The following is a 14,839-nucleotide window of genomic DNA, read 5'->3' as shown; positions in this document are numbered from 1 at the left end:
CTGTACACAAGCATTTGGCAGGCTTTTTTCAAACTATTTCAATATTCTTTTTTTCCCCCTTAAATAAGAGAGCCAGCCTGTCCTTTGCAATGCTCTCTGTTGCAGCCACTCACAGGGGTTCTCCAGTGAAGGTTATTGCAAATCACCTGGACACCCGGCATGGAATGAGGAGGAAGGGACACTTCATGTGTTTTTATGTGTTTTTACAGCTTTGTGTTTGTTGCTGCCACCTTTTCCCATGAAATCAGGCAGCAGATGACTAAGGAGCCAGAGCTATCTTGCAAAAGCAGCTGGTCAGATGCAGCCCTAATGCCAGCGGGGAACAAAGTCCCCAACACCCATTGCCACAGTACATCACACACCTGTGCTGGGTGACAAACCAGAGGACAGCTCCCCAGAAGCACAGGCTCACACCACGCACATAACCTATGACATCACACGACACAGGGGCCAGGAGACGGCCAAGAGGGAGAGCATCTCTCTCATTTACACACACACGCAGCCCACAAGGCTCTTTCCAGCAGCTCTGCAAGGTCCAGGGAGGAGCCGTGGCCCTGTGGAACAGCCAGGAATCCAGAGCTAGGTGTGCCTCCCCCCACTTCACTCCACTTGTGCTGTTGACTAAACTTAGAGCCACAGATCTCAGCCTGTATATAGCATCAGGTTTGCTCTTTCTCTTCAAGACTTCCCCTGCATACCCAAGAGTTCACCTGTCTTTCCCCATGATATTAATCCAATAAAAGTTGCTATTTTTCTCTGCCAACTTTGTCTCACTCATACCCTCAGATCATCAATGTTACTTACACACACTTTACTACTAAGAATTTACACCGTGACTTTTTTAGTACCACTGAGCTTTCTCCATTTACTTCCAAACTGTGATTTAGCACAGTTTATCCAGTCAGTGGACAAGGCTGATTATTAGGGGCTGCCAGCCATGTGCTCACACTGGCCAAGGGCAGGCTATATAAATTCTGGCTCAGTGTCAATTTAATGCCATATTGCAAGTCCCAGACTGGAGCTGGCTTATGGCTGGGTGTCTCCAATCATGGGCAAACCAGGCTCCTTACACCAGCCACAAAAATGTGCCCTTACACAGGGCAGTTGACTCTAAATCTAAACTGAAATGTTCTTCATTCGCTCTTCACATTAATCCCTCTAGCACAGCACTTCGTACCCACCCCAGACTGCAAGGACAAAGGGGACACTTTGATGGGTAGAACTTCTGCCCTCACACAAGTTAGGCAAAATTAACTTTGCTTAGTTAAGAGCTGTGGTAAAACCCTTTAAAAGATATTGTTTGTTCTCCCTGGCACAGCTGCTTATGAGATTAGAGACCTCAATAGAAACAGAATGCAATTTAGCACCTTGGAGCCCCAGGACAAAAAAAAATGGGTGATGTTGGGCAGGAAACCTGTCATATGCACAAAGAGGGTAGAATTTCCAAAGTAGAGGTCATTCCAAGGAGTAGCCAGACTTTCAAAGGAGGTAGGCTGCCCCTTGGCCCACAGGGGGAGGGGAAACATGAACCCTAGACCTGAGATGCTGGGCACAAGCTCTAATCACTCGTTTTGACTTATTTGTTCTCAATCTCATGATCTGATAATGTCATTTCCATTTCACGCTACACAATTGGCATTGGCTATAGTCTGGCTCACCCTAGTGGTGTGAGGCTTAATGAGATGTATGTAACACTCTATAATTGCTTTGGGTGATTTAAGTATTAACGAAAAGTCATCCAGTCACTTTTGAGCAGTTAAATTAAAAGCAAACTGGATTTTGCTAACGATGGTGTGTTTCCAGGTGATAAATGCTTTTTAACAAATCTCATAAAACCTCCTATTTCTGCTGTACTGAATGTAATTTGGATTTTTATGGATCTTTTTAATAGTTCCTCAAATAATTTCATCAGCATAACGTCTCCTCCTGGACGGAAATTTAATAAAAAGCTGAACTGTTGTGAAAGGTATGAGCATGATCTAATCTTGCCCACTTTTATTCCCAGGCCTTGTAAATGTATTCCTAACAGCCTGAGAGTTAATAATTGATAAATGCAATAAATTACTTGGAAATTTCAAGCTTACACCCTGCTCTCCCACCTGCCTGGCCAGGGATAAGGAACAGTTTCATGTTTAAGTCAGATGCCCCGATGCCTCTGTGGTCCAGCTGCACTGCCCCAACGAAGATGCACCGAAACGTGTTCAGATCATGACTGTGCCCATGGGGTCTCTTGTATCTGCAAAGCCCCATTAGTGTGCATGTGCTGGGCTCAGACCTGGGCAAGAATGCACCCAAATCAAGATGCAGAAAACAGTCCTTCTTCCAGGTCACAGCATGGCAAAACCACAGCCCAAGGACATGAGCCACCGTCTGGACCGTGACTGAAATCAGCAAGAGAAGAGTACCAAAGTCCCCAGCGGCACCAGATGCTCTGTGCTCCAACCCTCCAATTCCTTTTCAAAGTTACAGTTTCAAGTTCAAGGCTGCTAGAAACCCTTGGATGTGTCTGCATCCTTCTCTGGGCCATGGATGTACTCACAGACTGGTTTGGGTATATATATCCAGCATTTTCAAGGATTTCAGAATGCATTTTATAATTCCACAGCCTTACAGTAGTGTTCCATAGCTCAGAGAAGTAAACATGACCAGGAAATAATTCCTGTCCAGTAGCACAAGTTTTAGGGATAATTGCTGCAAAACCATGGTGTTATTTTTTCTGCAGATCTGCAGGAGCAGCACCATTTACTGAAGTAAGCAGGTGTGGGTAAAGCAGCTCAGAGGCTGGATCTGATCAGGCAGACCATGTCTGTTCCATGGAGACCAGGACTCCACAGGTCCCTGCCTGGGCACTTGCCTGGCTGCATGAGGACTCTGTTCCAGAGAGATGCTGCTTTGCTCCATCCCTCACACAAAGCATCACCTGGCACGTGGGCTGGGAAGGAGCTGCACATGCAGGCTAGAATATGTAAGAGAGCATGTGGCAACGTGTGGATGTCCTGAAGTCAGCTGAGCTAATGGAATTCATCCTGGAGCTCTTGTGAACCAGCCACAGAGATTTCTAAAGCATTAGTGAGTATCTCTGAGAAGAGATGGTAGCAGGCCCCAAGGGACAGGAGAAAAGAACAGTGCCCTTGCTTTAAACAGGAGAAAAAGAAGCCCCAGGAGTTATCCACCAGCCTGCCTAACTCTATTTCTTGGAATGATATGGGAACAAATTATTAAATAATCAATATAAACACCTAGAAGATAATAAAATGACAAGAAAAAAGCCAGCATGGATTTCTCAAGAACAAATCACATCAAATCAATCTAATTTCCTCCTCTGACAGAATAACAGGCCTGGTGGACAAGGGAGAAGCAGATGTGATACAGCCTGACTGTAAAAAGACTCCGTACCCAGTATTACATGACAGTCTCATGAGGAAATCAGGGCTGTGTGAGCAAAACAGGCACATAAACAAAATCACTGTAATTTGGGGTGCACAAGCCTGAGGAGAAGAAAAAGCCCTTCCCAAACCAGCCATTTGAAGCGGGGACACGGAGGCCTGATTTCTTCATCATGTCCATTAATAACTGATGTGTAGGATAGCAGAGACAACACCAGTCTATAAGTGGGAAGGTAATGTAAACAATGCAGAGGAGAGGATCTGAATTCAAATTGATCTAGATAATGGGCTGAAGTCTGTAAGCTGAAACTCAATGAGGACAAATGCAAAATACTGTGCTTAGGCAGGAAAAATCAAATGTACGAATCCAAAATGAGAAATAACTACCAGAGCATCACTGAAAGGATGATGATACCAATTACTTTATCACTTCTGCCTGTGTGCAGAGTATTTCTTTTCTGATTACAATGGTTAACCTAGAATTTACTGCTGTGTACAGCTACTGTTGACATTGACAGAGCTGGTGGAAGTTCACATTTTTTTTTTTATTTTTGGCAAAGAAAACGCCTTTTTCTGAGGTTTAGTCATTATAATTTCAAAAGTAACTTTTTGGGAGCAAGCTTAAGTGGATAAAAAACCTGATGTTGTGAATTAGAAGTGATCCCCTTCTCATTTAAGGCAGACTTTTGCTCTCTCACAGCAGTACTGTGTGCAGGGTGCTATTGTGTGCCCATGAGCCCTCCAAGCCCTGGGCTGTCTGTACACCCCCAAAAGATGGAGCTCACAGTCCTCACCCAGTTCAGCCCCTGTAACCAGCACTGCACGCTGGCTAAGCCAAATGACAGAGGAAACCTCAGAAATGGTCACCTATCAGTTACATTCCCAAAAAGCTATTTCATTTTCGATCCAGCAGCACAAGTTTAAGAGGCCTTTCATGTTTCCTTACCCCAGAATATGCTGCTCCCACTCACTAATGTCAATATTTAACCATTTTCCCATAGCTTCCGTTTTTTCCCATCATGAGTATCTTCAGTCAGCAGGTAGCAGGTGTGACGTGACATGAATCCAGGCTGTGGTGTTAACCACAGCACAAGGGAGGAGGTTTCCTGGTAGGTAATACTGGGATCACTCCTTAGCACCAGTTCTGTTTCCTTTGAGGTTTCCAACCCTGCCACCGTGTCTCAAATCCCAGCATCCCGTCAGCTTACAATGTTGGACAGGGTTTGCAGAAGAGTGCAGAGTGCTGAAGTGGAAACTAAAGCTGCACTTCTTATCTGAATTCCTGGATTTTTAGACTTGGCTTGGCGTGTCCCTCACTGGGTTCCTCACATGCACTGGAGGCCACGTCCCCACCAGGACATCCCACACAGACGTGCTGTTTCTCTCGACTCGTACAAAGAGTGTCTAATAGGGCAGGAGAAGAAACTGCCTCTTTGTTTATTGGAAATATAACAATAGGACCCTATTCTAAATCCCGAGGCCGATAGAGCATGGGGCACAAACAACAGTCGTCCTGAGCCAAGATCTCTTCTTCTCATTGTTTTTTTTTAATATCACCACCAAAAGTTCAAAACAGATTTTCAGCCAAGTTCATCAGCCCTGACACAATTCCACCAACTCAATAGAGCTGCAGTATAAATGAAATAAGCTCCTCCTCAGAGACAATAGTGATAAGAAGAGACAAGCTTTTGGCATACATCCAAAGTCATCCAACAATTCAGTGTGAGTGTATCCTGCCAGGCTAGAGATCTTGTTCAGGGATTTTTTTTCTCCCCCTTTCCACTCAGCCATATAAAAGAGAGCAAAATATTTCACCTCTGAATACTACATGTTGCTGTTAGGAACCAAGAGCTGGAGGGAAACTGGGAGGTGAGAAGTTGTATCATTTCTCTGCATGGAAGCATCTGGCCAGTGGTAGCTACCATTGTCACCATCAGGATGGCTGGTTTTCTCCATATGGCTGACAGAAATGAACAACTCATGCCCTTTCACCCCTGGCCTCTTTCCTCTCCCTCCCCTCTGCTGTCACAGGGACTGTGCAGGGGGTCCCGATCCCCATGGCTGTGACCCCTGGTGCCTGTCCTCTGGATGTCCTTCAATCCTGTGGAATGGGGAACAACTGGCGATGCTGGTGTCCCTGACCTGCCCCGTGCCTGCAGTGTGCCCTTGTCCCTTTCTGTGCCTCCACTTCCCTTCCAGGCACCTGCAGACACACACACTGCTGTGATGTGCTCCCAGTGCAAGGCAATAGCTCAGCCAGATGTTTCCTACCTCTGAGGAGAGCGGAGGAGGACCGAGTATCCCACCGGAGTACAACACAGTCCAAGCCAGCACTTCCTGAGCACGTGCATCTTCTTCCAGCTCTGCAGCCCATGAGAATGCCCAAGACACAAATAAATATTTGGAATATTAACATCTATCAGTTTCACACGTTCCTTAAAGTAGCATATTTCTTGCATGACTGATCCTGCCATATGGTAACATTACCCTGTACCATTACCATCTGGCTCAGCTTTAATTTTATCCAAAGCATTTTGACAGGAGGTAGCATCTTTCTTTTCCCACCCCTCGTTCTCCTCCCGCCAAAAACTGTACGATTTCTCCTCAAATGAACCCACTTTTTGGTCCTGGGTGAGAAGGTTGTCTGCATATTCTGTCTAGGAAATTTGATTTCAAATTCCTTAGATTTTTAAATGCTTTGCATTTGGGAAGCAGAGCTAAAACCCACGAACAAGGGAACATGGGAACTCCCAAAGCTATTTCCCACAGGAATTTCTGGTGTTCATTTGAGCAATGTCAAGAGAAGAGAGAGATCCTGGGTGCTGTGAGTTCCTTCCACTCTCTACTCCATGAAAAAGGTTATTCCCTGGTCAGCCCTGACCGTTGCTGTTAGCACTGCTAGCACACGCCTTCCTCAGAAAAGGAAATCCAAATCTCTTGCCCTGTTTTCTCTCACTTGTTCATGACCACAGTTATTTTTATCATGCTCCCTGCTATGTCCCCTTTCTAAAGCGAACCACATCCCCATGTCCCCCCCTTTGAAACTTCAGTGTCTTTCTGGGTGGAGATAGAGGATCCAGAGTGAGCCCTGTGGGTACTAATACAACATTGATAGTAGTAGCAAACGTAGAAAAGGTAAGGACAGGACCCATTGTGTGACCTGTCCCTTTGTGCTGGCTCAGTGACCCAGCAGCCTGTCAAACAGCTCCAGCTGCACCCTCATAGGTAAGCTGGGGGCCCTTGTCTATGCTTCCTCCCTTTGTCCCACTGCTACTAACCCACTCCATTATTTAGCACACTGATACACAACACTCTGGCACACACCCAGGCAGAGAATCAATTCGGATGCAGCTCAAAGAGGAGGAGAACTCATCCACAAACAGCAGGTTGTAATGAGATAAGGTTCCCAGGGCTGCTATCGCAGCCACTTAGCAAGAGCTGGGACTTGTGTGGTGCAGCAGCATGGCCCAGCTTGGGGAAGAAAACTTAAATCCAGCACTGTAACAGGAACAGTGGGATGTGAATGGCTGTGTGGCTGCAGGTCAGGGAGAAAGCCACGTTCCTCGAATGTCACCAGAATAATATGTTTAAAAGAAGCCACTTAAAACCTGCAATTTATTTTGGCTGTATGAATACAGTGTTTTGGTGTGCAACCAGGGATGTCACCACAGGAGGGAAGCAGCGGTTCACTTTTGTTTCTTTACTAGCCAAGGCTATTTTTATATATTTTTTCTAATGTATATTTTGACCATTAGAAAAACCTCCCTGATGTGACCAAGCGATCAGTACCAACCAGTAAGGTTCAGAGAATTTAAGCTGACAGGAGCTGGCTGGGACAGTGGGTTAACCCCCCCCTGCTCTCAGAACAGCTTGCAGAATTCAGAATTTATTAAAAATGAGAAGCATGTCTAAAAGGAGAAGCAGCAATAAAGCTGTCGTGAAACAGAAAATGAAAGTGGACAGCTCACTTGCCAGCTGCCCTCACGTGGGCCTGTCACAACTGTACCTGCTGGCCAACAGCTAATACTTTAACAAATGTGGTCCCTCTATCCAGTGAATAAAGAAATTGAAACTGTAAATTCTTGATTTCCAGTGCAGACAAGAATTGGAATTGCAGTGGAGCTGCTTATAAACCTGTGGCACACTTTGTGCTGCTCCTTTCCCACAGAAATTAAGTGTTTGAGAAACACAACTTCTGGTTTTAAAGAAAAGAATGAATGGGAAAATAACCTGGTTATACTCTGGACCGATTCATTTATCCATTTTCAAGGTTTTCAGGATAAAAAGCACAATATTTCAATAACACCAGTGCTGAAACACCAAATGGAAAGCAAGCCTTTCCTCAACATACTGTCTGGCAGCAGAGGGTAGTGCCACTGGTGAGTCCTGAGCATCTGGGACTCCTGTGAACTGAAACTGCCAGCCTGGAATATTTGTGGAAATTCTGTGGGTTCTTGCAGCAGAATCCACCACCCCTAGAGATTCCTACCACCATCTCTGATGCTGCACATGAAATAGTGATTTTTAGCCTTTCCAGTGACCCCTTTTCTACAACAGCTGAGGACAGAAACCACAGAGGTTTGCAGAAACATATAAAAGCAAGCTGAAGCATCACCATTCTGTTATTAACAGAGAAGACATAAAGAGCCTGCCAAAGTAGTCCACAGGAGTAGGCGTGGGGCTTTGCAGAGGGCAGGAGAGGAGCATAACCTGCACTTCACAGCAATACACTCTTCAATCGATGGAAATTCCCTCAGAAGGACAAACTTCCCATCCCAGCATTTCCTGCAGTGGAGGTGTGTGCCAAGGCTTTCAGAGTGATGTCTTGATAACTCTGGAGGTGTGCTGAAGGATGTGCACAACCATAGGGCACAGGGGAGGCACAGGCACAACTAGGCAGGCATTCACTGTTTATTCTTGGGCATCTCTGGACGTCCTGACATCTGATGGGGTTCCTCCACCACATGGGATCCCTCTGTGCAACACATTTCTTTCCCTTGGTCATTCCAAGGAAACAAACTCGCCCAGTTTAACATCGTTTTGATGCAGCCTAGGTGCTGGACACTGATACCAGTAGCTCTTCTGTGGCCTTCTAAAGGGACTGATTCTATTAGCTTGGAGTCAGCCTAGAAGTTGCTGTGGGGAATTTTGGAATGGGAGCTGGCGTTCCTCAAAACCACATCTAAATCTAAGTGCTGTGCATCATATGGGGGCAGGGAAACCTCCATCATGTTATCTGTGAAAATGAGGCTGCAGCCTCATTAGCTTTTGGGAAGTGAGCCATGTGGAAGTACGTCTGAAAATAGCAACTTGGTAAACTTCTTCAGACTCTGGGAGGAGGAAGATGGGATCAGCATCACATGGCAGTTGGACTTCACGGTTCTTTCCTGCTTCTTCTTCCTGTGGGACCCTTGGCACATAACCTCATCTCTTGTGTCTCCTTTTCCCATCTGTCAATGGAGGATGAAAGAAATCTGGGTAGACTTTCACTGACAGTGATAAGACTTTGATACTGCAGTCCTGGGTAGCACTAATAAAAATCAAAATGTTGATGCCTGAGACAGAAGTTTCGGCACTGGTGCAATTTGTCAGCATCTCATACTAGTTCCCACGCAAAGATGAATCATCTGAGAACAGGGATTCATCATACTGTATCATCATGTGATTGCAAAAACCACCACCATTGACTGCAAGCAAACAGTACGATCCCAGTTGGAGAGGAAAATTGGTGAAGCATATAAAATACTCGAATATATAGGAATATATAGGAAATCACCCAGACAACACAAATGCAGATCCACTTAGGGCTTTCCTACACGCTGCATTCCTTGGGCACTCTGGCCCTCCCTGTACAACATGTAGCCCAGCAGCATCATGTGCCAAAGCAACCCCTGTAAGCTGTTAGCACTGTAGGGTTTATGACCCACAAGGAATCATTTCCAGCCACATAGGGTAGTTGTACCTATATGGAATAGTCTATTCATTACACCATTTAATTTGTGAAATGACACTTTCTCATCTTCAAAGTGTTTTACATCCCACACATTGCAGGCAGTTAACAAGTAATAAAGAGTAAAAATTAATTAATCCTAGCCATACCCAAGAGATATGTAGACAAACATTAATCTACCGATAGAAATAGAGCAACCGAGGTTATGTGACTTGCCCAAGGCCACAGTGGGTATCTAGGGCAGAGCCAAGATTAGAGTGCAAAGCTCAGTCCTCGTCTCTCATGCAACTTATTTTGGAGAGGAATATAATCTTCAAAATAAATCATCTGTTTAGGAGAGTTGTCTTGGGTTTGTCTGCTGTAACTTTATTAGTGTGTTGCAAGTCCATCCTGCTACATGGGGTTAGGCTGTAAATACTGACTGTGGTCCATCTTGAGTGTTGATATACACACAAATACAGGCTTAGATGGTGTGTGTGAGGAGAAGGTCTGCAATGAAAGAGCTCAGCACCAAATACGCGGCACAACAAGCGTCGATGTGTTATTGCCCAGCTCTGCGAGCAGGCTGCTGGCTCAGTGTGCACATACTTTCCCACGCCAGCTCACAGTCCTGCAGCCACCCCGGCACAGAACAGAGCTGCACTGTGTTTAACCCCCCACACACCCTGGCTGAAGGGCATTTTTGGGACCCCACTGGGCAGGATGGTATCCAGAGGTGGAAGCCATCTCAGCGTGCATCCCAGTGCTGTCCCACAATCCATGCTTTCTCTGCAGAATTACCATACTCTGATGATGACGATATACCTACTCTCATTGAAATTTGCAAACACCCTTAACTTTCCTCTGTATTTCTACAGGTTTGAACAAATTACATTCAACCCAAAATTAAAAAAAAAGAGATACCCAGCGTACCTTTGATTTTACCTCTGTATGTTCAGGCAATCCCCTGACTGGTCCTCAGATAGAACCTGAAAACCAGAACAACTAAGCTGTGTGTTTCCTTTAAACTTCTGCACAGATAAGGGATTTTTCATTTCCTGGTAATTACTGTGGATGTGTCCAGACTCCAGTAATTTTTCCTTGGGTTTTCTTACCAGTCCTGACCTTCTTATTTGGACCCATAAAGCAGACCAGCTCTACATGTTTTTACTCTTGGATGTTAGAGTGCTTGGTGTTTTGCACTCAGCATCTCTCATAGACTTGGGATTTATCGACACAAGGGCCTTCCCAAAGGCTGGTTGGTCTTTCAATACAAAGGCTGCATAGGAAAATTAACAGTGGGAAAATGGGTTTGGCCATCCGTTCCTTTCACTGCGGTGACTACTCTAGGAACAGCTCCGCTATTTAATTCTGTAAAAATAAAAGCATTTGTAATGTCATCTTTAAGGAGGTAAAATATGCTCAGCTTCAGTTTTGTTTTCTGCTCTTTTATGTATCAGAACATTAAGCTGCTGTGTATAGCAGAGCGTGTGGGGAACCCACAGCTCAGTCTGTTACCAGGCTTTATTTTTTGCACTGTCTGCTCCCATTTTTCAATGTTCTGACTTATTGCTGGTTGTTTCCAAGAGCTACGGTGCATCTGATAGCGTATGAACCTTAACTCCCTGAAACCACGTCGAGATTGCTACTGAAATAATAGAAGCCCTCTAGGCATTAAGCACACAGAAGTCAAACTTGCCTTCTCAGAGGACCGATGCCTGGTGCCGATTGACTAAGAAGCACTGATTTTGCTTAGTTTTTGTTTTAATTTAAATGGGCAGTCTTAACACAGAGGCGGTTGGATGATTAGCAGGATATGGGCTTATCTCTGAGTTGCACGTACTTTATTTTCATGCGCAGAGTAAGTAACACGGGAAAGCACGGGGAAGCCCCAGACTGCACAGTTAAGGCACATAAATAACTCTCGGCACCGGAACCCCCGGTGACCCAGCCGGCCCAGCCAGCAGAGCCCTGCTCGCCCGACCCCTGCACCCTCAAGCCTGGATGCCTCACGGAGCCCCGGGGCCGCACCGCAACGCTGCCCGCAGCCGGGGGGCAACTGGCCCCGTATCCCCCAGACAAAGCCGGCGGCCCTCGACCTCCCCGTCCGCGCTGCGCCTGGGCCCGCGGCCCAGCCCGACCCCAGTGGCGGGGCCGATTGTGTTACCCCGGGGCCACCCGCCAAGTTCCACCGGGGCTTCAACAGCGCCCCAAGGCTGCGGCCCGCGGGGGTCGGGGCGGCCTCGGGCTGGGCTGGGCTGGGCGGCGCCGGACCGAGCCAGGCCCGTCCCGGCCTGCGGGCCAAGGCGGCGCAGGGCTCGGCGAGGCGGAGGGCTGACCCCGCCAGGCGCTGGCCGGGTCTGGGACAGCGATCGCGACCGGGTCGGGGGCGAGTCCGGGACCGGGGCGGGCCCCGGCGGTCCGGAGGCGGAGCCGGGCGTAGAGAGGAGGCCGCGCCTCGGGGGCGGTGTTGCAGATCGAGGAGGCGGTTCCGGAGCCATCGCGCCTGCCCGGCCGGCGGTGGAGCTCGGCTACAGGGGGAGGGGGGTGGGGGGGCGGCTCGGCGGCGGGTCTGCGGGCCGGGCGGGCCCCATGGGCGGGTGTGTGGGCTCCCACCACGACTCCTCGGGCAGCCTCAACGAGAACTCGGACGGCACTGGAGGTGAGCGCCGGGCCCCGGGGCTGAGGGCGGTGGAGGTGGGGGGGGGCGGGTCACCCCCGGCTCCGCGGGGAGACCCCGGGGCGGGCGCTGCGGGCCGGGGCCTGCGGCTGGAACGGGGCCGGCGCCCGGTGTGATGAGCCGCGATGCCCTCCCCGGCCTCGGGGCGCCGCGCTTTGCTTTTCCCCGCTCCTCCGCTCCCGGTCCGGGTGGGGCCGCTCGGGCCGCAACTTTCCCGGGGCGGTGGGGGCGTGCGGGGGGCGTGCTGGGCGCCCCGGCCAGCTTACAGCCCCCGGCAGCTCGGCGGGGGGCCTGGCGGGCGCAGACCCGTCGGGCATAGCTCCCCGCCCCGCGGACGCGGCCCCGGCCCCGTGGCTGGGGGCTCCGCGGCGCGGCCCCTCGGCCGGCCCGGCGCGGCCCGGGGGGGCAGGCGGCTGATGAAATAAAAGACAGGCTGGGGAAAGGGCCTGCCTGGGGCTCCCGAACTTTGTTTTCCTTGGGATCAGCTCCTTGTGGTGTGCCGAAAATAATTCAGATAACTTAGATCCTGGCACTGCTGCGGGTTGGGGGTTTGGGGTTTGTTCTTTTTATTCTTTCCAAGGAAGATGGATGTTTCCTCCAGCCTAAATCCCCCGTGCTAAATAATCAATTTCCAGCGACTTCAGATGCTGGAACAGCGTGTTCTCCCTCGTGTGCAAGCGCACACCTTCTTGGCGAGCCTAGCTTGTGTGGAAACACTGCTGCAGTGTAAGCGGCCTTTACCCTTATGTTTTTCTCTACTTAAATGCCTGAATGATTGCTTTTTCAATGTTCTTGGTTTTGTGGACCCCTGATGTTCTCCAGCTGAGCTGTATATGCTTTATAGTCATTTGAAGTCAGCCTACCAACAGGACGCTTGACTTATAAGTAGTCCTTGTACGTGCGGGGTCCACAGATTTCTGTTTGAAAATTGCTGACCTAGGTCTACATCTTCCCCTGTGTCTTATGGAATATTATTTATCAGTCTGGTTTTACTTTGGATGCGCCAGCTGATGGATATTCTGTCATATCGGTGACTTTGTTGTCATTCCATTGTGGAAAAAAATGCAGCTCATACAGTTAGATCTGAAGCAGCCACCTGCTGATTAATGCCAGGTACATAGAAATACCCAAAAGTCCAGCTGCTAAGGACTGCATGGGGTTTAATCACAGCATTGTGAAAAGGAATTTTATAGCTTTGTCTAGCATGAGCCTTCCTTGCTTTTCACCTCTATTGAAAAAAAAGGTAAGAAGTGAGTTATCTAAAAAAATGCATCTGTACAAAGCAGACTTACAAACCAGTGAAAAATGTAACAGTCAGTGAGGATAGGACCAGAGCATACTAAGAGTCAAAGAAAAAGAATGGCAGGAATCATCACATACCTAAAAAATAGCATGAAAAGCTGTGCTGACGTCTGTTGCGAGACCTGGTTCAGTAGCTAGGTGTTGTGAGGTGAGATCATGTCACAGAAATAGACTGGCTTTAATTTCCTCACTCTTTCTCTTGAATGAATGAGATAGGAGGGGAAAAATAATCAACAGTTGAGCTGATACTGTAAACTAGTATTATTACACGCGCAGGAGCAGCACGTGAGGTGAGGAGTTTCCATCCGAGTTGTCTATGGGTCACTGTCCTGGGCAGACTGACTGGGAGCACGTTCCTGCTCGGCGTTTACTCAGCGTGCCACGCTGCTGCTTTGGGGTTAAAAAACCTATTGTGCTTGGTGCATTAGAACAGCAGCTGGGTTTTTCAAGATGTAAGGGATGTGAAATGCATGTCAGCTGGCTCGTGTTGATTCATGCTCTGAGGATAATGTTCCTTAAGGTTGTCTTGCTGAAGTGAGAAGTGATGAAATTTCAGTTGAATTATAGGCTTCTTAGGACTGTCTTAAACAATCAGCTACAGTGTGCAATAGCCTGTTTTGTAATGTTGCATATCTGTTCATGCCTCCTAGCAAGAAGAAAAGGAGGTATAGGCTAAGCTCAAAGAACCCCAGAATATCTTTTGCAAATCTTAATTCCTGAGATGTCAAAGTCCAGCCCGTGCTAATTCTTAGCTTTACAAATTATATATGTGTGCCCACGCCAAGTGTGAAATCTGATGTGCTCTCCCTTGAGAGCTTATGTCTTGAGGCATCAGCAGGCGAACCAGCTGAAGCACAAGTGAGCATGATTTGGAGACCAGACCTGTGCAGAAAGGTGACTTATTCCTTCCTGTCTCACATATAAGGCTCATTTCCTCCAGCTTCTGGGCCGTGACCTATTCTGGTGTATTTGCTTTCAGAAGGCTGTCAATGAGCCGGGCTGTATCACTGATAAATCCAAGGAAGGTATTTTGGAACAGAAACCAAAGAGCATTGCTAGTGATGGACTTACTTTGGGAGAGGCTTTGTCCATCCCCCAGAATGGCAGAGTTGCTTGGAGAGTGGTTAAGAGCTTGATTAGACAGTAATAGCAGCACTTGATGCTGCATAGAAGTGGGAGACAAATCTTTAGTCTAATCTAAACCAGCCTCAATCTATTGCAGTGCTGTGTGGAGCTAGTGAAATCCTCCTTGATTGTATCACTGGAGTCGAGATGAGGATCTGTCACATCCCTGTATTCTCCTCGGTCCTTTAGTCAATCACTGGCACTTCCCGTTACTTCTGTGCCGCTGGACAAAGCTGACAGTGCCCTGACCACATGTGCTTCCTTTGTCTTTTACTATTGGAATTTTTCAAGGTCAAGATGCTTGTACGTATCCGGAGAGCTGTTGTGCATACTCAGGTGTGTCTCCAATGTGTAAGATTCAATTAATGAAAAATACCAGCTCTCCTACATGCCTACTGTCTTATTGCAAGTTTCCAT

General features: G+C 47.7%; 1 protein-coding gene across 1 annotated transcript in view; it reads left to right on the top strand.

Annotated features, from left to right (window-relative positions):
- Window positions 1–11,907: 11,907 nt before the first annotated feature.
- UBTD2 (ubiquitin domain containing 2) overlaps window positions 11,908–14,839 on the top strand; it is a gene marked incomplete at its 5' end in the record, with an annotated part of 54,512 nt that continues 51,580 nt past the window's right edge. The window contains one exon of the mRNA XM_084268585.1: window positions 11,908–11,977. Within this exon, the coding sequence (XP_084124711.1) occupies window positions 11,908–11,977 (70 nt within the window). The remainder of the gene's footprint in view (window positions 11,978–14,839) is intronic.

Source organism: Gallinula chloropus (genome assembly GCF_964237585.1).
Source record: "Gallinula chloropus genome assembly, chromosome: 10".
NCBI lineage: Eukaryota > Metazoa > Chordata > Aves > Gruiformes > Rallidae > Gallinula > Gallinula chloropus.
The sequence above is the reverse complement of the archived record's forward strand: the minus strand, read 5'-3'. Positions and strand labels throughout refer to the sequence as shown.